The following is a 21,029-nucleotide window of genomic DNA, read 5'->3' on the forward strand; positions in this document are numbered from 1 at the left end:
CGTGCAACGTGTCGAGCGCTCGAATACTATTAATAGCACAGCCAGAGTGAAGCTTCCTTGAGCAGCTATGGCGCCCAAGTCCAAGGCCAAGAAGGCCACAGCCTCCTCGGATGATTCCGAGAATGAATCACCCGTGGTCGACCCCACGCCAGCCAAGCAGGTCAACAGTGACCCGACCCGTGTCGTGTTCGGTGTGGATCTGGACGACCCGCGCGACGTCGAGGACGACGAGAACGCTGTGGCCCCAGTAGCCAAGTATGCGATCCTAGCTATGATCTGTCTCATGTCCTTCTCCATCCGCCTCTTCGCCGTCGTGCGCTACGAATCGGTACGTGAAGAATTGTCCGAATTATCAATTGACACACGTCGCTAAATTGTTTAACTTACAATAATTGCAGGTGATCCACGAGTTCGACCCGTACTTCAACTTCCGTACGACCAAGTACTTGGCCTCCGAGGGTTTCCTCGAGTTTTTGGACTGGTTCGATGACCGTGCGTGGTATCCGCTGGGTCGTATCATCGGTGGCACTATCTACCCTGGTCTCATGTACACGGCTGCACTCGTGTACTGGGTGCTCAACCTGCTGAACATCTCCATCAACGTTCGCAACACTTGCGTGTTCCTCGCGCCGCTGTTCGCTGCCAACACGGCAATTGCCAGCTACCTGTTGACCAAGGAAGTGACCAAACGCTCCAGTGCTGGTCTTCTAGCTGCCGCGTTTGCCGGTATTGTACCGTCATACATCTCCCGATCTGTAGGAGGCTCGTACGATAACGAAGGCGTCGCTATCTTTGCGCTTATCTTCGTGTTCTACCTCTGGATCAAGGCTGTGCACACGGGATCCATGTTCTGGTCCGCTGGCTGTGCACTCACCTACTTCTACATGGTGGCAGCCTGGGGTGGTTATGTGTTCATCATCAACATGATTCCTATCTATGTTCTGGTCATGATCTTCGCTGGACGCTACACGCCGCGACTGTACATCGCCTACTCGACGTTCTACACTCTGGGGAGTCTCATGGCGATGCAGGTGCCGTTCGTGGGCTTCAACGTCATCAAGCAGGCCGAGTGTGCTGGATCGCACGGTGTCTTCGTGTTGCTGCAGGTCTACTGCTTCGTCAACTGGCTGCGTAACTACATCTCGGCCGCGTCGTTCCGTCGTCTTATACTGGTCGGCGCTGGTCTGTTGGTCTCCGGCGTGGCATTGGCTCTACTGGTGCTGCAACTCATGGGCAAGGTGCAGTGGACTGGCCGTAGTCTGACGCTTCTGGACCCGACCTATGCGTCCAAGTACATCCCCATTATTGCTTCCGTTAGCGAACACCAGCCCACGACGTGGACCTCCTACTTCTTCGACCTGCACATCCTCGTGCCGTTCGCGCCCGTGGGTCTCTACTTCCTGTTCCAGAACTTGACGGACGGCGGCATTTTCGTCATTCTGTACGGTACTGTTGCCTGGTACTTCGCTGGTGTGATGGTGCGTCTGATGCTTACGCTGGCGCCTATTGCGTGCATTCTCGGTGCTGTGGGCATCTCGTCGACGCTGCGTAAGTTCATGGGAATCCTGGCTCGTCCGTCGACGTTCGTCGTGCAGAAGGATGGTGTCCAGCCTGTACCGAAGATCCTGGCTTTGGGTATTGTAAGTGGTCTGCTGCTCATGCTGCTGAGCTACACACTTCACGCTACGTACGTGTCGTCTATGGCTTACTCATCGCCCAGTATTGTGATTGAAGCCGGCCGTACGCAGACTGGCGAGCGTGTGAACTTCGACGACTACCGTGAGGCGTACTTCTGGCTACGTCAGAACACGGACGCGAACGCCAAGATCATGTCGTGGTGGGATTACGGCTACCAGATGTCGGCTATGGCTAACCGCACAGTTATTGTGGACAACAACACGTGGAACAACACGCACATTGCTACAGTCGGCCGTGCTCTGGCCTCGTCGGAGGAAGACGCGTACCCGATCTTGCAGAGTCTGGATGTGGATTACGTCCTGGTTATCTTCGGTGGTGTGACGGGGTACAGTTCGGACGATATTAACAAGTTCCTCTGGGCCTGTGCGTATTGGTTCGGGTGTGTACCCGGACGACATGCCTTCGGAACGTGACTACTACTCGTCGTCGGGCAACTTCGATGTGGGTCCGGGTGGCTCCAAGGTCCTACACAACTGTCTTGCCTACAAAGCTGTGCTACTACCGCTTCGGTGAAGTGATGACGGACTACCAGCGTCCGCCAGGCTTCGATCGTGCTCGTAACACGGAAGTTGGAGTCAAGAACATCAAGCTGACGCACTTGGAAGAGGCCTTCACGTCGGAACACTGGATCGTGCGTATCTTCAAGGTGAAGAAGCAGCCCAATGTCGAGTCTACGACTGCTGTCAAGAAGGCGCGTTTGTCTGAAGCCTCGGCTGCCGAGAACGACATTTCGAAGGAGAAGACGCGCTTCTTGGGCTGCTCGACGGGCGAGGACATGCTGGGCAACGACCGCGTGTACGCTGGCGGCCCCAGCGGTGCCAATTTCAACCTCGCTCTGCACCACGCCAAGGAGAAGGGCAAGCGCTACTTCGCCGTCGCCCGTGTGGCCGGCGAGGGACACGCTTTCGCGTTTAACAAGCTTCCCGTGAGCGAAGCGGACTTGGACGGCAATGATGAAGGCTGCATGCGTGCATGCAAGGACACGAACTCGCACTCATGTGGCTGTGCTGACGCTGGATGCACGGACATGAACGTGGCGCCCGGTAAGGGCCAGGAGCACAACCGTCGCTGGGCCATCTACGAGCGTCAGGCCAACTAAGGCACGAATGTCTTCGGATGCCAGCAATGCGAGCTCTTTCAACTGCTTTTTTGTTTAGTCCTTTAACTGTGGTTGGATAGATGCACGTGCTGTTAGTCCGTTGTTAGCTGCTTACATCGACGAAAAAGGCAAACGGTTGAAGTTGAATAGCGGAGCAAGCAAGCAGCGGTAACCAGCACAGAAAAAATAACAAGCACAGCATGATATCGGTGCGTTCTTGTCGTGTAGCTTGTCCAATAATGGGGTATGCATGAAGCTGCTTTGCAAAAGCACTGATTGATTACTGCTGCTTAGCTGCATTCCATGGGTGCGCTGCATTCGTCCCACTCAGTTCGTCTAAGCAGAAGACTTACTCTCGCCGCTGGCCTGGCGAGCCGCCTCCTTCTCAGCTTCAATCTTATCACAGAGCTCGTTCACCTTGTCGTCCTCAAGTGGCTGCACACCACGCACCTCGTCAGTCTGCAATATTTTAACCAGCTAAAGTAAACATAAGTAGCAGCTAAACGTACCGACACCTTGCCTCCCGCTCGCACGACGACGATTTCAATGTTCTTGCTGCCGGACTCGACAACTTCCAGCAGTGCCTTGATGGCCAGAGTAACAGCCTCCTCTTCAGTGGCGTTCTCCACGTAGTTTTTCTCAAGGAACTCGCGGATGTTGGTCGAGTTGCGGCCTGTGGCGTTGGCCTTCCAGGCCGAAAAGGTGCCGGACGGGTCTGTCTGGTACAGCTGGGGCACGCCCTGGTCGTTGCAGCCGGCGATAAGCATCGAGATACCAAACGGTCGCACACCGCCACGCTGCGTGTACTTTTGCTGGACGCGTGCGACGTAGCGTGCCACGTACTCAACGGACGGCGCGTCCTCCACCGTGAGGCGGTAGCTCTGGCACTCGAGGCGCGCCTTGTTCACCAGCACGCGGGCATCGGCCGTGAGACCGGCGAAGGCGATAGAGATATGGTCATCCACCTTGCAGATCTTGCGCACCGTACGCGGGTCCTGCAGCTTGGCCGTCTCCTTACGTTCCACGGCCAGCACGACCGCGGCCTTGCCGCGTACTCCGACGACGACGGCACCCTGCAAAAAACTTCTGGTTAGATAATAAATATACAGCAAAAATTCGTGAATGGACTTGCCTTCTTGACGGCTTCCATTGCGTATTCTACCTGGAACAAGTGTCCATCGGGCGAGAAGACAGTGATGGCGCGGTCGTATCTTCAGACATAGCGAATGAAAACAGGAGTGAAAGATAACCGTTAGTGTTGAGAAGAGATAGACATGCACGGGCAACCGTGATATACTCAGGACAGGGCGAGTTAAGCCGGCGCGTAGCTCACCTGGACATGGTGTCAACGCTTTCTTCCTTATATCAGCTCTCCTGCTTCTGGATCCAAGGGGGAGCTATCTTTTTATCTCCCTCGGATTGGTAAAAAAAACTTTCAAAACCGGTTTTGTTTCTGGTTCCCTTATTTTCGGGGTTGATTTCGTATCTTGAAGCCATGCACCACGAGCTGTTCTTGGCTCTGCTTGGGCACACAGGTGACGTCGTTGAGCGCCGTGCCGACGGCTTCTTCGTTCGCAAAGAGGCTTCATTCCTGTCACAAGCCCAGCACAGTATTTTGAACCGCCTGCTTAGCCTAGGTTTCGCCTTCTCGACCTTGGACCAGTTCGTGCGACAGGCGCCCAAATTCCCGAGTGTTTATCTCCAGGCTTTAGCGCAGGCTGTGGAGCGGCTGCTGGATCGCTACGCTGATGCAATCGTGGAGCTTGAGGCCAAAACGCTGAGGGCCAGTGCCGTCTTCCCCATGTCCAACCTCATGTTCGAGCTCGAAGAGTTTACGGAGATTCTACCGGAAGTTTGTGGACTGGTGCACAGACTCACGATGGAGATGCAACAGGAACAACAGGCGACATGTGTGAAGGGGGCGAAATTACTCGGCGTCGTATACCAAAGCACCAGCTCTGGATTCCCCAGAGTACGAAAATGTATGCAAGAATTACTGTATTCGTGTCATCGGTGCGTGTTTTTAAGATTTTGTTGCATCTTTGGAGAGAGATTTTGACGTTTTGTGTTGTTTTAGAGTGCTGTTTAAGCAGATGATGGCCTGGATGGTGCATGGTGAGATCGTGGACCCGCACAAGGAGTTTTTCGTCAAGAAGGTGGCAAGGGAGACGACGCAAGACGTGATGTGGCACCAGCAGTTCACAATGGACTTGGAGGCTGTCTCATTGGATTACTTCCCGACGTCTGTGGCTGAAAGTGTGTTTGTCATTGGCAAGGCGGTGCACATCTTGACACGAGCGAACCAGTTCTCCCCACGTGAGGTGCAAGATGTTGTCAAGACCATGTCGGAGCTGGCGCGACGGCCTGTATTTGATGCTGTAGCAGTCGAACATGAGGTGGAGAAAGTGCGCCGTCATGTGGCAAGCAGATTGCACCAAGAAGTGGTTGTCAAGTCGGACTTTGTAGGCTATCTTCATGTCTTGAAAGGCTTCTTCCTGCTATCACGCGGAGAAGTGTTCCAGACGTTCATTGAACGTAGCTTCGACATGATGCGGTTGAAGCCGACAATTAAATCCGAGGAAGATGTGAACTACGGTCTCTGGCGAGAAGTTGTGTGTGATTTAATACCGGAAGACGAAGTGTGGGGACGCGACTTCGACATGCAGGTTCGTTGGACACGCACGTGTGGGTTGAAGCTTAATCTGGTGGAACTAACTGGCTGTCGATGTCTTCGTAGCTCCCACTGCAGACGTTTGCGCTGAAAGTGTTTTCTTCCAGCGATGATCTGCTTCTTTTTAACGCATCACGAGGTCCCAATGGCAAATATCTGACCATGACTAGGGAAGGCTACACGCCCTTGCGTGATGAACCTGGAGTGGAAAAAAGTGGCTCCGTCTGGTGGCGACATGCGCAAATGGATGGATATTCGTTTTCGTCCGAGTTTACGCTGCAATGGGAACAGAAAGCTTTCTGGAGTGGAAGCCACCGCGCTTCTCTTTTGCTCCGAAATGAGGGAACTTTAGGTCCTGCTACATTAGTGAATGGCTCGTTTGAGCTGGACGACCCTCATACCGTGTATGTGAGCGTCGACGTGGCCATCGAACACCTCCCTGGCAACATGAACGGAATGCGTGTGATGGCTCAAGTAAAACCCTCGTGTGGAGGTGAAAACGGCATTCATTCGTCGCCAGTTGTAGAAGTTCCGATGATGGACAGCAATAATCCAGTGCTTTACGTCCGAATCCAGTACGCACGTCAAGAAGTCACCGTGACAGCGTCAAAGCAGATCATGTACAAGAAAATGCTGGCTGTGGTTGTCAATGACGTGCTGATGGTAGAGACGCAGATTGATCTTCAGCAAGTGCTTAGCTTACACGCCGCTAGAGGTGAATACTGGATGGGCCTTGGATTTTCCTCGCTCGTTCGACTTACCGACTGGAGCTTGGACAAATACTCGGCCAAGACCAGTTGGAGAGAAGGCAGTGGCATTAATTTGAAGGAGAACAATACTGCAGTGACTCCGCGGGAGCTGTGGCACGCGTTGAATTTGCGCTGCAATGTGCGTTGGCCATTGCAACTGCTAGCCACGTCTGATCTTCTGCGCTCATACAGCCATTTATTCCAGTTTTGCTTTCGATTGAAGCGAGTAGCACACGCTCTGGAGTTGGCGTGGAAAAGTAACACGCTGCGCTCGAAACACACCACCGGAAAAGGTGCCACGTCTGCTGCTGGTGCACTACGTATCCGCATGAGCTTTGTGGTTCGCACTCTGGAGTTGCATTTCCAGGTGTTTGTGATTGAAAACAAGTTCAAAAAGTGCGTCGAGCAAATCGAGAGTGCAGGCGACTTTGACCGGGCCAAGCGAGTGCATGAGACGTTTGTGGCCGGTGTAGTTAAGAGCTGCTATGTGCATACGAAGACTGTGGCATCCGCACTTGAAGAGTTGCTGGGCTGTTGCTGGCAATTCGCAGAGTACGTGTTGCAGCTGAAGGACGGCGCGGAGCTCTCGACCGACCGGGTCGCGTTACTGGATCAGGAATTCCATCGTCGGTTCGAGTTCCTCTACAGTGTCTTGCAGATATCCGAAGCGCGGGACTTGCTCTTCCTGCTCGATAGCAACGGTTTTTTTGCGGCCGAGCGAGAACGTAGAAAGCAACAAGAGTAAAAGTTCCTCTGTACGAGTAAAGTAAGTTTAACACGTGGATCGCTTTTGTTGCAGCCGCGATATCCATCCACACAATGGATTTTCTGGGATGGTGGCAAAGCGCAGACCACATCGCCACTCAATGATCATGATGCAAACTTGCGTGACTTTTATTCTTGTGGCGCAGTTCCACCGAGTTGGCAAAGGTTTTGCCAGTGGCAAGTTGGCAACGGTATTGAAGAAAATATTGGTATCGAAGCTATTTGTCGTGGTGCAAAATAGTACTTCGAGGTAAACTCTCGACTCTTGACCTGCGTCCAGCGAAAGTCTACCGGTAATGGCACGTGCATCTGTGACAACAGTACAATCTATCCCCCGATTTTCATTCGCACCTCCAAATTGTGTGACGATAGTCTCTACCGCGACCATCTGGAGAGCTGGCTCGTTTGCTCGGCGGCAAGGTCATCCCAAAAGTGTCATTTGCGGACTCGCCACCTCCACGAAGGGGGACGAGTACCCGGAACGAAATAACGTATCAGTGGACCAGAGGGATACGCAAGTGAAACGGGCAACCAGCGGATCCCAAAACGATAGTTCGACAAAGTTGCAAGACGTTGGAGTCGTGATATACCTCTATTTTTTATCATTGACACTCCAGCTTTCTTGTCTTGCGCACACTTGTTACCGTGACGAGTAGCAACATTCCGTTGCAGCTGCAAGACCAGCCGCCAGGCGACGCGCCGCACTCTTCCTACGCACTAATGGAGGACGCCACGCGGCATCCGGCGGTCAGTCGCAACTCCAAGTCACACGACGCCGCTGAGCTCTCAAGACTCGATCATGATAATACCAAAAAGGAATGCAGATTGTGGGCTTGTTGTTGGTGGAGACGACGAGGATATGCGGATAAATCCCACACTTTGGAGGCCAGCGAAGAACGCAGCGCTAGTCGAGCTAGTGTGAGCGCTAGACCCAAGACCCACGACCAACTTGTGGCTGCCAGACAGCTCAAGCAACAGATCGCACACTATTCAACCGTGCGCGTGCATATGAAGCGTGTGCAGCTTTGTCTGGAACAAGAGAAGCGCAATAAATTCTACAAGGAATTGATAGTGTACCTGTGCTTCTTAGCAGTCGTAATGGTGACGCTGTTAACGCTACCGATCCACTTCCCGTACGAGCAGAACGCAGTTCTGGATAATACTTATTTCCAGGAACAATTCCCCGATGAGACCGTCCCCAAGACGTTCAATGACATTGGCAATGAAGGTGAAATGTGGCAATGGGCTAGTGGACCCATGCTGTACCAGTTCTACGACCCTCCTATTCGGAATATCCGTCCCATTGGCAGCATCCAGATGCGAACCGGACGTGTCAAAGGAGCTCTTTGCAGTCAGACAACAGGAAGTAGCGACTTTATCATGTTCTCGGATGAAATTTGCTATCCTGAGTACTCCACCCACCACGAGATGAAGCAACCGTATGGCAATAATAGTGGCTTTCTGGGTGCACAGTATCAATGGAGCAGTGGACTGAGTAAACTGGTGCGCTCCGAGACGTTTAAACCTGGTCTGGTGAGTCATGAAATGGACTATGGCCACGGTGGATATGTGGTTTATCTTCCTCGTGATAACGCCACCGCAGCTACTGCACTGATCGCGCAGATGCAGAGCGACTTTATTCGAGATGGCACGCGGTACATGGCTTCAACGTTTGCCTTCTACAATGCACGTAGCAACATTTTCTCTCACGTCCAAGGGCTGTTCGAGATGAGCAACACCGATTACATGGAAGTCACTGGTCGCATTAAAAGCTTTCGGATTCTGGCGAGTTACAAGGACACGGGAGACTTTGTAGAGGCTAACGCACTCGAAATTGTGCTGCTTATTGCCATGCTCTTACTCTTGTACCGTGAGATCTCGGACGTGCGTAATTTCGGACTACGTAGGTACATGCAGTCTCTCTGGAACCTCCTGGATATGTTTCAGCTCGTGCTGCTGATTGTGTTCCTGACACATTGGGTAATCTTTGCTGTCAAGTCGGAGAATATCCGCGATGATCTCTACCGCGTTGGGGATATGGACTGCTCTGTTCCAGCGGAAGAACAGAGTACAGCAGGTGATTGTTTCGTGGATATCGAGCCCTTGGCGTGGCTCTCTCGTGCGGTTACGAACTACGCAGCAGCTCTCGGTTTGGTGTCTGTGGCGATCGTGTTCAAGTATTTGCGTCTCAATTCGCGTCTCAACTTGCTGTGGCGCACGCTCCGCTTCGCAGCGAAAGATTTGCTGGCGTTTGTTATCATTTTCTTCACTATTTTCTTTGGATTTGCTGTCATGGGGTTCCTGACATTCGGTTCAGCTGTGCAACAGTATCACTCGCTGTCTATGTCACTGACGAGCTGCTTCCAGATGCTGCTGGGCGCCTTCGACTACGAGGAAATCTACGTTGCCAACCCGACGATGGCTGGCATCTTCTTCTTCAGCTTCATGATCTCCATCTACCTCATTTGTGTCAACATGTTCATTGCTATTATGAGTGAGTATTACTCACTGGCTCAGACTGAGAAGAAGAATCTTGAAGAAAACAAACGCAACTTAGTAGCTAGCAACAAGGACGGTGGGGATGAAGACGAGGACTTCCGCGACTCGCTGCAGTTCATGGACGTCGAGTACGATCTGGCCAAACAGATCAAGATCTACATGAACGGTCTGCGTGTACGTGTGAAGATGCCACCGATCAAAGACGCCAACTCGACGTACAGCACGGAACAACTGGTGTTGTGTGGCTTCCAGCGCGTCCTTCTTGTGGACTATGACTACCTCATGACAGAACGCAAGCGTTTGCGACGTAAATTACGCGCCTGTGTGCATCTAATCATGGTGTGTGGCGACCTGATGCGTCAAAATGACCCCGAGTTCGCCATGAATGTGGACGTGGAGCTCATCGCAGAGCAGCCCCGTCCACGAGCGGATTCCACTGATTCTTTCGCGGATCTAGTGGAGTTTCCGGTCACTTACATCCCCATTTCATCGTCGCAAGCCAACACTGTTGAGATTTTGAAGCGATTGAAGCGAGGGATGTTCATTGAGATCGACGATGGATCACTCACCAAGGATCAGATCACACTGGAAGTTCTTGGAGAACAAGACGAGTACGTCCCGTCACGCTTCAAACGTCGACGGAATGTACCGCGCAGTGATGACTACAGAGGCAGCGATGGCTTCCATGTACGTATCAGTGAAGGCACCAACGCCACCGACATTTACGGAAGCAGTCGCGACGTTGAAGGTCCATTTGGTCTGCGTCATAACCACCCAAAGATTGGAGAGGCAGGCCACATTCGAGCGTGTCGAGTGCTGTACAATGGCAACGCACTGATAGATGGCAACGAGATGTGCATCTTGCCACGATCAACTTGGTTTCGCTACTTCACGGGGTACGTCGGCTGGGGTTACGTCAAGCAGCTTCTTTCCTGTAAGCGGAAGAAGAAGAACAATCATCGTCTTGTTACAGATGCAGAAGTGGATCGTCTAATTAAGGAGAGTTTCGCTGCTCCTGGGCGTGGTATTTCGTGTCGATTCGATGAACTGGTACGCAACTTCCGCATGTTCATCGCCAAGAAGGTGCACAAGCGCCGTCTTCGCATCCCGAACTTGGAAGATCGAATCTTCCAGGAGGTTATCACGTTCCTGGAGCGATTCCCATCGGCACTCACTCCGTTGGACAAACGGGAGCTGGAAGGATACAGATACACGCCACAACCGACAGACACGCGTCGCATTCGACTGCCACACTCGATCAATTTGCTGGCCGAGTTGCTGTCTCAGAACGCTCATGAAGTCTGGGCGGTTGGACGGATCGACCAAGGCTGGCGATGGGGAACCGAACGCGACAATGACAAGAAGCTTCATCCTGATCTTGTACCATACGAAGCACTTACTGAACAGGACAAGCAGTACGATCGAGACACGTCCATGTCGGCACTTAAAGTCATCACGGCATTGGGTTATGTGCTGGAACCTCCAGCCAGTCTTGAAGAGCAGTTCGACGGCTTTGAGTTCGGCACCGAGGCGACGGAACCTGGTGGCACGTACGAACCGAAGCCTATTCCGACGGATGATGTCAAGGTTCCTCCGCATCTTCGCTCGGTGATTGAGCTTCTAGCTGAAAACACACACGAAGTGTGGGCACAGATGCGTATGGAGCAAGGCTGGAAGTTCGGACCTCGACGGAATGATGCCAAGAAGGAGCACAACGGGCTGGTCCCGTACATTTACTTGACTCAGGACGAGAAGCAGATGGATCGGAACACTGCTATGCAGACAGTCAAGTTGATTCTGCGCTTCGGCTTCAGCTTCGTGCACAGGGATCAGCGGACACGCGGCGGCAAGAAGAAACACTCGGGTCACATCAAGGTGGTCGGTCGAAACGAGAACCCTGAAGCACATAACGTTGGAGAGGCAGTCGCGCTGGCACGTGGAGCTGCTCGCGCTAAACGTGCCTTTCTAGGCCCCTTCTCGAGTATCCGATCAGGTTCTGCGGCCAGTCTGTTCTCGTTGAACTCTTCAGGGTCAGAGGCGTCGTCGTCGCAAGATTCTCGACAGCGAAGAGCTGCTGCAGCTCACGCACGACTCGTAGCAGCGTCGCCATCTGCAGTGACAGTTGAGTCCTCCGGCGACATTCCGATGCCGCTGTCGTCGTTCCAGTCTATGAGCTCGACAGGAGAGTCCTTCGACTTACCAAAAGGTGGCGACAAGACCAAGCAGTAAAACACCTAGATGGGACTCATTACACGTACATTATTCAAGCTCACAGTTGGTTTCGTTCACTCACATCTTTGGTTAGAACAGGAAGAATCTTTGTGTCAGTGGCAACGACGTCGCTGGTCCACAAGTCAAGAGTTTCTCATCCGCGTGCACCTTGTACGTCTCTGGATCGACCTGAATCTTCGGCAACGCATCGTTCAGCTTCATGTCTTTCTTGGTGACTCCGCGACAGTTGCGAACTGCCTCAACACGTTTCTTGAGTCCGTACGACTGAGCAATCTTCTTGTCCACGCAACTCTTGCTAACGAAGGCGATAGAGCCCATTCCAACGGCAGCACCTAAAGCTCCAAACATTGGTCGCATCTTCACGGGCTGTGGGGTCGGGATGGAGGCGTTGGGGTCGCCCATCTGAGCGTAAGCGATAGCACCTCCCTTGATCACCAGCTCAGGTTTACTGCCGAAGAAACACGGCTTCCACAGACAAAGATCGGCAAGTTTGTTCACCTCCACAGAGCCGATGAGGTGCGCCATCCCATGAGCGATAGCAGGGTTGATCGTGTACTTGGCCACGTAGCGTCGGACTCTAAAGTTGTCGCGTTTGTGCTCGGACGCCGCGTCTTCAGGAAGGAGACCCAGTTCCTTCTTCATCTTGTCAGCTGTCTGCCACGTGCGGGTAACCACTTCGCCAATACGTCCCATAGCCTGCGAGTCCGAGGAAATGATACTGATCGCGCCCATATCGTGCAGCAAGTCTTCAGCAGCGATAGTCTCGCCACGGATACGAGACTCAGCGAAAGCCACGTCTTCAGCGATGTTCTTGTCCAAATGATGACACACCATCAGCATATCCACGTGCTCATCAATCGTATTGCGAGTGTACGGACGCGTTGGGTTGGTAGACGACGGCAGCACATTCAACTCTCCACATACCGTCACAATATCTGGAGCGTGGCCCCCGCCAGCACCTTCACTATGGTAAGTATGGATCGTTCGGCCCTTAAATGCCTTGATAGTGTGCTCCACGCAGCTCGATTCGTTCAGCGTATCCGTGTGGATTGTCACTTGAACGTCGTTCTTCTCCGCCACGTTGAGACAGTTGTCAATAGCAGCAGGTGTCGTCCCCCAGTCTTCGTGAAGCTTCATACCGACAGCACCAGCATCAATAGTGTCCTGGAGACCTTCAGGAAGCGAAGTGTTACCTTTACTAGTTAAACCAATGTTCATCGGCGTCGAGTCTGTCGCTTGGAGCATCATTTTTATGTGATTTGGCCCCGGAGTGCACGTCGTCGCATTTGTCCCCGTAGCTGGGCCAGTCCCTCCTCCAACTAGCGTCGTCAAGCCACTTGAAAGTGCTTCAGTACACAACTGAGGGCAGATAAAGTGCACGTGAGCATCGAAGCCCCCAGCAGTCAGAATTAACCCTTCTCCGGCAATCACTTCCGTGTTCACGCCTACAATCAGGTCAGGCAGGACACCTTCCATCACATCTGGGTTGCCTCCCTTGCCGATTCCTGCAATCAAGCCGTCCTTGATGCCCACATCGGCCTTGTAGATGCCCGTGTAGTCCACAATCAGCGCATTGGTGATGATGGTGTCCACAACCTGAGCGGAATTCCTGCCAGACGCTTGTCCCATACCTTCTCGCAGTACTTTGCCTCCTCCAAACTTGCACTCATCTCCGTATACTGTCATATCCTTCTCAACCGCCACATACAACTCCATATCTCCCAGACGCACGACGTCTCCCGTCGTTGGACCATACGTCTGCGCATAGACACTTCTAGGCATCTTACAGACTCCAAACTCCGGCTTGGTCACATGACGTGGAAGCGTACTGAGCTCCAGTTCTCGGTGGTGGAAACCCTCAGCCACCGCCTTGGCGACAATAGCGTCCACTTTGGACTCGTCCACGACCCCCGTCGCAAGGTTATTCCCTCCAGTAATGACCTTATTGCCTGCTATAGGCACGATAGACACGGTCTTCTGATCACCAGGCTCGAATCGCACCGCTGTGCCCGCCGCAATGTTCAGACGATGACCGTAAGCCAACTTCCGGTCCATCTCTAAGTACGGATTGGCCTCAATGAGGTGGTAGTGACTCCCAACTTGAATAGGTCGGTCCGACAGGTTCGTGATCTGCAGTACACGTGCCTTACGGCCCTCATTAAGCACAATATCCGTGTCTTGAGTGATAAGAGCACCCGGTGCAATTGCCGTGACGGTAGCAGCAGCGCCAAAGACCTCGAGCTTCGGTACAGGTAGGAAGGACCCATACAGAGCCAGCGATAAGTCTCCGTCCAGGTTGGAGATCGGATTGTGGATGGTCACGAGCTTGGTACCGTCCGGGAACGTGCCTTCCACTTGCACTTCGTCCAGTATGGAGGCCACACCTTCCATTACTTGTCGTCGACCGAGCATCTGCGCGCCAAGCGTCATGAGTTCAGCCACCGTCTTGCCGTCCCGGATGAGCTCGAGCACTTGCGTGGCCAGCAACGCCACGCTCTCCGAGTAGTTAAGACGGAGACCACGTGCCAGTCGCTTCTGGGCCAGAGCCCCAGCCGTATGCAGCATCAGATGCTCTTCTTCACGCGGACTCAGACGCATCTTAGGCCTTTTAAAACGTCACTTACTCTACCACGACGCAAAATCTTAACTGGCAGTTCTGGCCATTCCGGTAGTTGGCAACTTTGCGTGACGAATGTCGCATCGACTCAGATACGAGTTGAAGCGGTGCGCGTCACTGCATGCTGATTGGCTAACGTCAGTTGTGTAACACTTGTGTAATGTTTCCTGGTTTGGTCATTCTGCTCATTTCGATGCCTTCTCATCCTTCGCAAGCAACTTTAACACGTCGACGAGTTTACTAGCCACGTCCTTCTGCGCGAGTGCGTTGCCTTTATGCGCCGTCTCTAGCAGCTCCCGAACGTCTTGAAGCTCCGTCGCTACCTGCATTCGTAGAGCCTCCACTTCGTCGTGTACGTGCTTCATGACTTGCGTCGTAATAGCCTCCGTGATACTGTCCATCTCCATACTATCCACGGCGTTGCCTTTGCTGAAAAGTGAGTAGTTTAAAGCGTCAATCTTGCTGCGTTGAGTGTCCTGGACGCCGTATGCATTGGCTGTGACCTCTGAGAACGACGAAGACACAGACGACGTCATGTCGCGGCGATAGAAGACTCGACGCTGTTGTACTCCAGGAACGTGGGAGACGCAGCTCTCAATAAGCTGCTGGCCTCTAGGAGTCGAGTAGAGCTTCCGCACGACACTGTATCCGATCCACTGCTCGTAACGATGCAGAGCACCCGCGAGCTCCAGTAATGACAATTCCTTCGCTTGAGTACGAACCTTCTCATACTCAGACGTCATCAAAGCGATCAAGAGATTCATAGCGACAACAATCACCACGATCACGTATGTTGTTAGCAGTAGAAATGCCAAGTAATTCCGTGCTCGGAGACTGTCGTCGAAGCTGTAGTTATCGCCGTAATTCAGCTCGCCAAACGTGGTAAGAAACACAATCCGCACGGCACTGAAGAAGTCCGTGTAGGGCCCAGCTCCGTGAAAGAGCAGAAACAATCCACCGGAGAAGCCCAAGAGCAGCAGCAGATACTGGAACAGGAACCGTGCGACCACCTTGAACATCCGAGCGAACGTGAATATGAGCACACTGAAGTACGACGATACCAACAGCGCCTGCATCAGATTCACACACAGCAGGATACTTAGCAGACTCAACATACACTCTCGCTGCGTATCATGACCCGAATAGACTTCAAACGGGATCGTAGCGAGCATCAACAAGTACGTGAACACATCCAGAACGTTCCACACGGATCTCCAGTATTGCCTTGGGTTGGAACGCCACTCCTTGAAGAATTCGACGTACAGAAGATGATAGACAGCCAGCGCCCAACAGCAAACCTTGGTGATACCCACGAAATAGTCGACGACCGAGTCGAACTCGATCCATTTGTGCATCGATTCCCGCTTTTTGCCGTCCTCATCCACGACAATTTCCATCTTCGGCAGCAAAAGATTCGACAGGTAGAAGAACGTGACCATCAGCACGTACAGAGAGAGCTGTTTGCGGTGCGTGTGCGCCCCGAAAAGCTCCCATTTTAAGTGTATGGCGTTCCGGACGACGGGATGGGTCACTGCCGAGTTCTTGATCGTCTTCTTGGACGAAAGACTTGGCGTTAATGTCCCTGTGGGGTTCACAATCTGCTCTAAATAGTCACAGATCTCGAACACCTCGATAAATCGGTACACTTTCTCGCCGTTGATTCGATTCACTTCCACTGCGTAATGGTCCAAGAAGAGTGGCAAGGCTGACGCATGAACTTCCAGTAATTTCTCAAGGACGACGCCGTTCCACTTGATGTCTGGTCCTTGTCCAGGCTCGTAGCGTACGGAGCGATTAAACTTGGGGTTGCGTGGCTTAGCAATAGACTGCGGCGTACTGAGCAGAATCTCAATGATCTCGTACTTGGGAGTAGCAGACCACAGCGCTGTGTACAAAGGTGTCAGCCACACTTCTTTGGACGGAGTCTCGAGATTCTGACACGAAGCTGTCACGTCGGCACCTTGAGCAATCAAGAACAGACAAATATCTGGCATGTTGTGCTCAACCGCAACATGCAGCGCAGTCTTCAACTGCTTGTTCTGTAGTAAAAAACTCATTAACAAGCGAGGAGTGATGCCACCATCATAGAGCACGTACTGTTTTGTTGATGTCAAGCTGCGCGTCGGCAACTAAAAACTTGATCATGGCGGCGAACTTGGGGTGTCCGTGGACCGCAAGGAGATGGAGTAGAGTGTCTCCTGTTGACTCGATCACGAACTGTGGTGCAATCACCTTCTTAAGACTCTTGATTCCGAACCTAATCGTGTTTAAGAAGACATTGTGTACAGCAATGCCACTTGGGTCGTTTTCATACACTGTCGAGTCTTGGAACCGAGTGTAGCAATCATCTAAGAACTAAGTAGTGTCGTTAGTATGGGTGTCCAAGCGTATACAACTTAGTAGATTATGTACCTTGAAATACAGCTCTTCAGCTTCTGCATAGTCCTCCTTGTGCTTCATGTCGTCTTCGACTCGGATAAACAGAGGGAGGAGAAGTGGGAAGTGCATTTGTATCTTCTCCTTGCAGTCATGCGCCGCGTTCTCGTCATCGGGTAAGGAGTCGGGCTCCTTCAGCAAATACTCAACCAGTGCACTACGCTCTTCATACGAAGCCTGTGCCTCATCAAGAGAAGCTTTTACTGTCGCCGCAAAGTTAATAGGTTTCCAAAATTGAAGATTCTCGGTTGGCTGGTCAAGAAGACGATTATCTGGCGCTTGGCACTCTTCTTTCGCCGACGCTCCCAGCTCAATCAGCACTTCACAGAAGCCCAAGGCTCCTACTTCTGCGGCCACGTGCAAGGGCGTTTTACCTTCCCAGTTCTGTAACAACAACTCTGCTTATTACCACTTTTAACACATACCCAAATCTACACTTAAGCTTACCGGCTTCGTTATTAGGACGCGTAAATAACGGGGCGCTTCCGTCGTCCCGAGCCACTCGGATGAGCTGAGCACATCGCGTTGCTCCTCCACTGACGGGAATGAAGCACGCTGGATGAAACTTTGGAGAAAATAGTGCAAGACAGTGTCTTCTCTTTCAGTGTCCACTTGAGCGATGGTGTCGTCGGTGAAGGAGTAAATTCCATCCTGAATGCCCCGACATAACTGGACTATATGGTCGCACGAGCAAGAAGAAAAGTCCTTGGACGAACCCACCACTGTGCGGAACATGGGACCATTGCGTGGAGCCGCTAGTTGAATCACACTGGGGAATATCTCGCTATCGCTGGATATCTGCACAGCCCCAAGTGATTGAAGCGCAGACGATGCCATGGAGCATTGTCGATCTGCCGCGACATCGAGAGGCGTCTCACAGAAGCAGTTCTTCACAACAGGAGGGTCGAAATATAAGGAACGAATGTCAGTCTCAGTGTAAAAATACGGCAATCATAAGGTGAAGTTTTAACCTGAGTGTTGATAGCGATATTTCCGACCAAATGAAGACATCGGATGATGTAGTAGCAGTGTTTGTCACCTGCACTGGACGCTGCAACGTGGAGCAAAGTGTTCATACTGCAGTCTCGTATCCTCAGCGTCCCATACTTTTGCAGAGTTGCTTGCACTCCAGACGACCTAGTCGGATCAGATGTACATGGTAAGATCTCTGCTCATTACTACAATCCAGACAAATAAGCTCATACATGAGCTTGGCGTAAATCCGCATCAAGCACGTCTCCGTCACCGAGATCCAGCTTCCTATAGAGGACGTAGGTCGACATAGCACCATCTGCTGGTCATCTCGCTCCATATCTGCTGGGATCACATAGCCCAAGAGAAGTCTACACACTTCCTTGTGTCCATAACTGGCAGCTAGATGAATAGCAGTCCACGCAGACATGTCCTGTGTAACATATTTGTTGCTTTAGAATTCAAGTTTTTTTATCCAATGAAAGGGCCAAGACCTTCCTCACCTTGTGGTTTGCATTGGTATGATATCGAAGTAGCAGTTCACATCCAAGCACATTTCCACGCTCAGCATGATAAAACAGGGGAGTCCGGCCTTTGTTGTTCTGCGTGTGGTATGACAACACTGTTACCATTTTGTTCAATGGAGTAAGACATCATGTTGCTATGCATTACCATTGTATCGACAGAGACACCAAGCTGCTGGACAAAGTGAGCGATTGTACTCTCTCTTTCGTAACAACAGGCATGATACATTGGAGTTCGCCCTTCATTGTCCTACAAAAAACACTGTTGTTATTGTCTGAACTCAAGTTGCTGTTTGAACTCGTACCTTCGAGTTGAGTGATGCTCCGTTATCCAGCAAGATCTCACACGCTTTCAAATGTCCAGCTGCAGCAGCGAAGGTCAGAGCCGTAGCTCCTGCTTTGTTCTAAGAAATTATTGGCAACATAACGTTTAAAAATAAAATAAAATGACAGTACACGTCCATTAAACGAACCTTCGCATTCACAGGCGCTTTAAACCGAAGGAGTTCTCGAAGAATCAACGGGTGTGAAGTAGCTTCTCTAAGTGGATTTCTCTCTTCTCCTCCAGTCATCCTCTGTCATAACAGTAATGTTTAAAACAGACACAGACTACAGATTCTTGTACTCTTCACTCTCTCACTGTAATATCAAGCGACACACCAGCTTTCACAAGCAGCACCACTTCATCTCTTCTGTCCATGTTGATTGCCATCAGCAGTCGCTGCAGCGCAGATAAAAAATATATACTCAATAGCTGCATTTAAAATACTTCACACATTTCTCACGTACCTGTACAGCTTGGTCGGGGTCCACCGCCACCAGAACTTGACACACAAGCAAGTGGTTACTTTGAAGAGCAATCGTCAACGCCGTGCTTCCATCCGACGCCTTCCACCAGCTCACTCTCGTCAGTAATAACACATTGAAACAGCACAAAATCTACTTGGGGGCTTACTACGGTCGATGTTGATGCCCCGTTGGCCAGCAATTCTTCGCAAATGAGACTGTATCCTCTTTCAGCTGCCTCCATCAAGGGGGTCCGTCCATTCTTGTCCTAAGTAATGGAGCAGTCCCATTAATTCACAAATTCTATCCCTAGTAAGATCTAAGTTGTTTTTTCAATTATACACGGGCGTCCACAGCGGCGGAGGCAATGTCACCCTCTATAGCGTCGAAAAGGTTCTGCCGAATAGCCAGGTGCAGCAACGTTCGTCCCTCATCATCCTGTTTTTGATGACAAATATCAAGTTGGAGATTCCGATTTAAGCTTGCGGGTCAAGCAGAAAAAAACACTGCGGATTGCGCACCCGATACTGTGGGTACTGCTCGTACAGACGCTTGAAGGAGCTAATATCGCTGCCGTTGAGAGCCTTCTCAAGCTCGTGATGTGCCGCCGCGTCCATCGAACTGGTGATGATCAAAACTTGGTCTGATTCTCGAGCTTATTATAATGCAATTAGAAATAAAAATAGGCTCTCTTATTTAATAAATGGACAGAGCTAAACAAAAGTACTTTATAGAAAAAAGTGGGCGCATTTTTTTTACAATTTAAAGCTTACACAAATGCAATCACAAACACAAAACAAAATTAAAAGTGAAATGTGTTAAAATATATGTCGAATTTGTGTTGTGTCTACTAGCATATCAAAATCAACACATTTAAGGTACTGGATGAATATAATCAGCTATCCGACCTCACTTAATTTTTGTATGGGGCATGGGGGCTCATTATGGACCAATTAGCAATTTGTTATTAGCTCGACCCAATCGAAATTCTTCAATCTTTTATTTAAAGCCAATCAGTGTGTGGAAGATGTGGTAGGTCCTCTACGCCAGCCATTCTGACGTATCGGGTCGGAGGCGGACGAAAAATATGTGTATTTGTCTACAAACTCCAAGTGAAAGACATATCACTTGCATATTTGCAGCCCATCCGTCTTATCCGACCAGGATGAGCTTAGACGAGCTAAAACCTGGCAACACCAAGCGTGCCAAGGAAACAGCCATCAAGGTGTTTAAGACGTTCGTAAAGAGCGAAGATGTTGATTTTGACTATGTTAAGCAATGCATTGAACAGGATGGTACAGGTAATTGTTTGGTGTCTGCGTTAGATAAGTATGGCATGTATCTTGCATTTAACGAGGGCAAGAAGGACAAACCACTTGCCCGGAACACCTCCATGCAGTACTACCGACAGAGTAAGATGTGGCTTTTTGAGCTCTTCCCCGTGCAACGGCACATTATCGAAGCAAATTTGCTTAGCATGGGGAAGACGCTCGAACCCTTTTGCATGAAGCAAAACGGAAAGGTGGTTAACAAAGCACCACCATGCTCAAAGCGTGACTTTAAAAAAATGATGCTGTATTTGTATGAGAGTGCATGTTCCCCTAGCGACTACTAAGATGCTGCATTACTGTGTCTGATGTGGCACCTGTTCGGCCGTGCTTCCGATCTGTCGCTTGTGCACAAGCCAAACCTGTCCGTCGATGCGGCCGACGTGTTCTTCGTACGCTTCATCCGAATGAAAACGTCCGAAGAGCAGGGGCTCTCGCTCTTCCCGGACACCGACTTCGTCACGTGCCCGCTTCACGCGATTGCCATGGCCCTGATCACGCAGTCCGCACCGACACCGGCCTTGATCGACAACTTGCCGGAGATCGCGATCGAGGCCGCTGTTCCCGGCGACGCCACTGCTTGAGGTCCTGAACCACCCAAATGAATTCGCCGCGCTTGACGCCACCGCCACGCGCGCCAATTGCTCGACGAA

General features: G+C 51.3%; 6 protein-coding genes across 6 annotated transcripts; 3 read left to right on the plus strand and 3 right to left on the minus strand.

Moving 5' to 3' along the window:
• Nucleotides 1-67: 67 nt before the first annotated feature.
• Nucleotides 68-2,797, plus strand: PITG_00632 (dolichyl-diphosphooligosaccharide-protein glycosyltransferase subunit STT3A, putative; the record flags this gene model as incomplete). The annotated part of the gene is made up of 3 exons (XM_002909165.1): nucleotides 68-328; nucleotides 399-2,081; nucleotides 2,189-2,797. 3 exons carry the CDS (start codon nucleotides 68-70, stop codon nucleotides 2,795-2,797), a joined length of 2,553 nt encoding a protein of 850 aa, XP_002909211.1.
• A 336-nt stretch (nucleotides 2,798-3,133) lies between these two features.
• Nucleotides 3,134-4,138, minus strand: PITG_00633 (proteasome subunit alpha type-7, threonine protease family T01A, putative; the record flags this gene model as incomplete). Its single annotated transcript, XM_002909166.1, has 4 exons — nucleotides 3,134-3,232; nucleotides 3,307-3,870; nucleotides 3,939-4,008; nucleotides 4,131-4,138. The coding sequence occupies 4 exons, from the start codon at nucleotides 4,136-4,138 to the stop codon at nucleotides 3,134-3,136; spliced, it is 741 nt and encodes a 246-aa protein (XP_002909212.1).
• Nucleotides 4,139-4,292: 154 nt separating this feature from the next.
• Nucleotides 4,293-6,962, plus strand: PITG_00634 (gamma-tubulin complex component 4, putative; the record flags this gene model as incomplete). Its single annotated transcript, XM_002909167.1, has 6 exons — nucleotides 4,293-4,661; nucleotides 4,716-4,810; nucleotides 4,875-4,944; nucleotides 4,996-5,463; nucleotides 5,535-5,607; nucleotides 5,674-6,962. 6 exons carry the CDS (start codon nucleotides 4,293-4,295, stop codon nucleotides 6,960-6,962), a joined length of 2,364 nt encoding a protein of 787 aa, XP_002909213.1.
• A 740-nt stretch (nucleotides 6,963-7,702) lies between these two features.
• Nucleotides 7,703-11,710, plus strand: PITG_00635 (ryanodine-inositol 1,4,5-triphosphate receptor Ca2 channel (RIR-CaC) family protein; the record flags this gene model as incomplete). Its single annotated transcript, XM_002909168.1, has 2 exons — nucleotides 7,703-7,746; nucleotides 7,873-11,710. 2 exons carry the CDS (start codon nucleotides 7,703-7,705, stop codon nucleotides 11,708-11,710), a joined length of 3,882 nt encoding a protein of 1,293 aa, XP_002909214.1.
• A 72-nt stretch (nucleotides 11,711-11,782) lies between these two features.
• Nucleotides 11,783-14,311, minus strand: PITG_00636 (urease, putative; the record flags this gene model as incomplete). Its single annotated transcript, XM_002909169.1, has 1 exon — nucleotides 11,783-14,311. The coding sequence occupies one exon, from the start codon at nucleotides 14,309-14,311 to the stop codon at nucleotides 11,783-11,785; it is 2,529 nt and encodes an 842-aa protein (XP_002909215.1).
• A 204-nt stretch (nucleotides 14,312-14,515) lies between these two features.
• PITG_00637 (uncharacterized protein) lies at nucleotides 14,516-19,585 on the minus strand (the record flags this gene model as incomplete). The annotated part of the gene is made up of 14 exons (XM_002909170.1): nucleotides 14,516-16,369; nucleotides 16,428-16,685; nucleotides 16,743-17,150; nucleotides 17,214-17,654; nucleotides 17,738-17,903; nucleotides 17,972-18,171; nucleotides 18,242-18,340; nucleotides 18,411-18,512; nucleotides 18,568-18,666; nucleotides 18,736-18,837; nucleotides 18,903-18,983; nucleotides 19,052-19,150; nucleotides 19,218-19,486; nucleotides 19,570-19,585. The coding sequence occupies 13 exons, from the start codon at nucleotides 19,290-19,292 to the stop codon at nucleotides 14,516-14,518; spliced, it is 3,984 nt and encodes a 1,327-aa protein (XP_002909216.1).
• Between the last annotated feature and the right edge of the window lie 1,444 nt (nucleotides 19,586-21,029).

The sequence above is a fragment of the Phytophthora infestans genome, genomic scaffold, assembly GCF_000142945.1.
Source record: "Phytophthora infestans T30-4 supercont1.1 genomic scaffold, whole genome shotgun sequence".
NCBI lineage: Eukaryota > Oomycota > Peronosporomycetes > Peronosporales > Peronosporaceae > Phytophthora > Phytophthora infestans.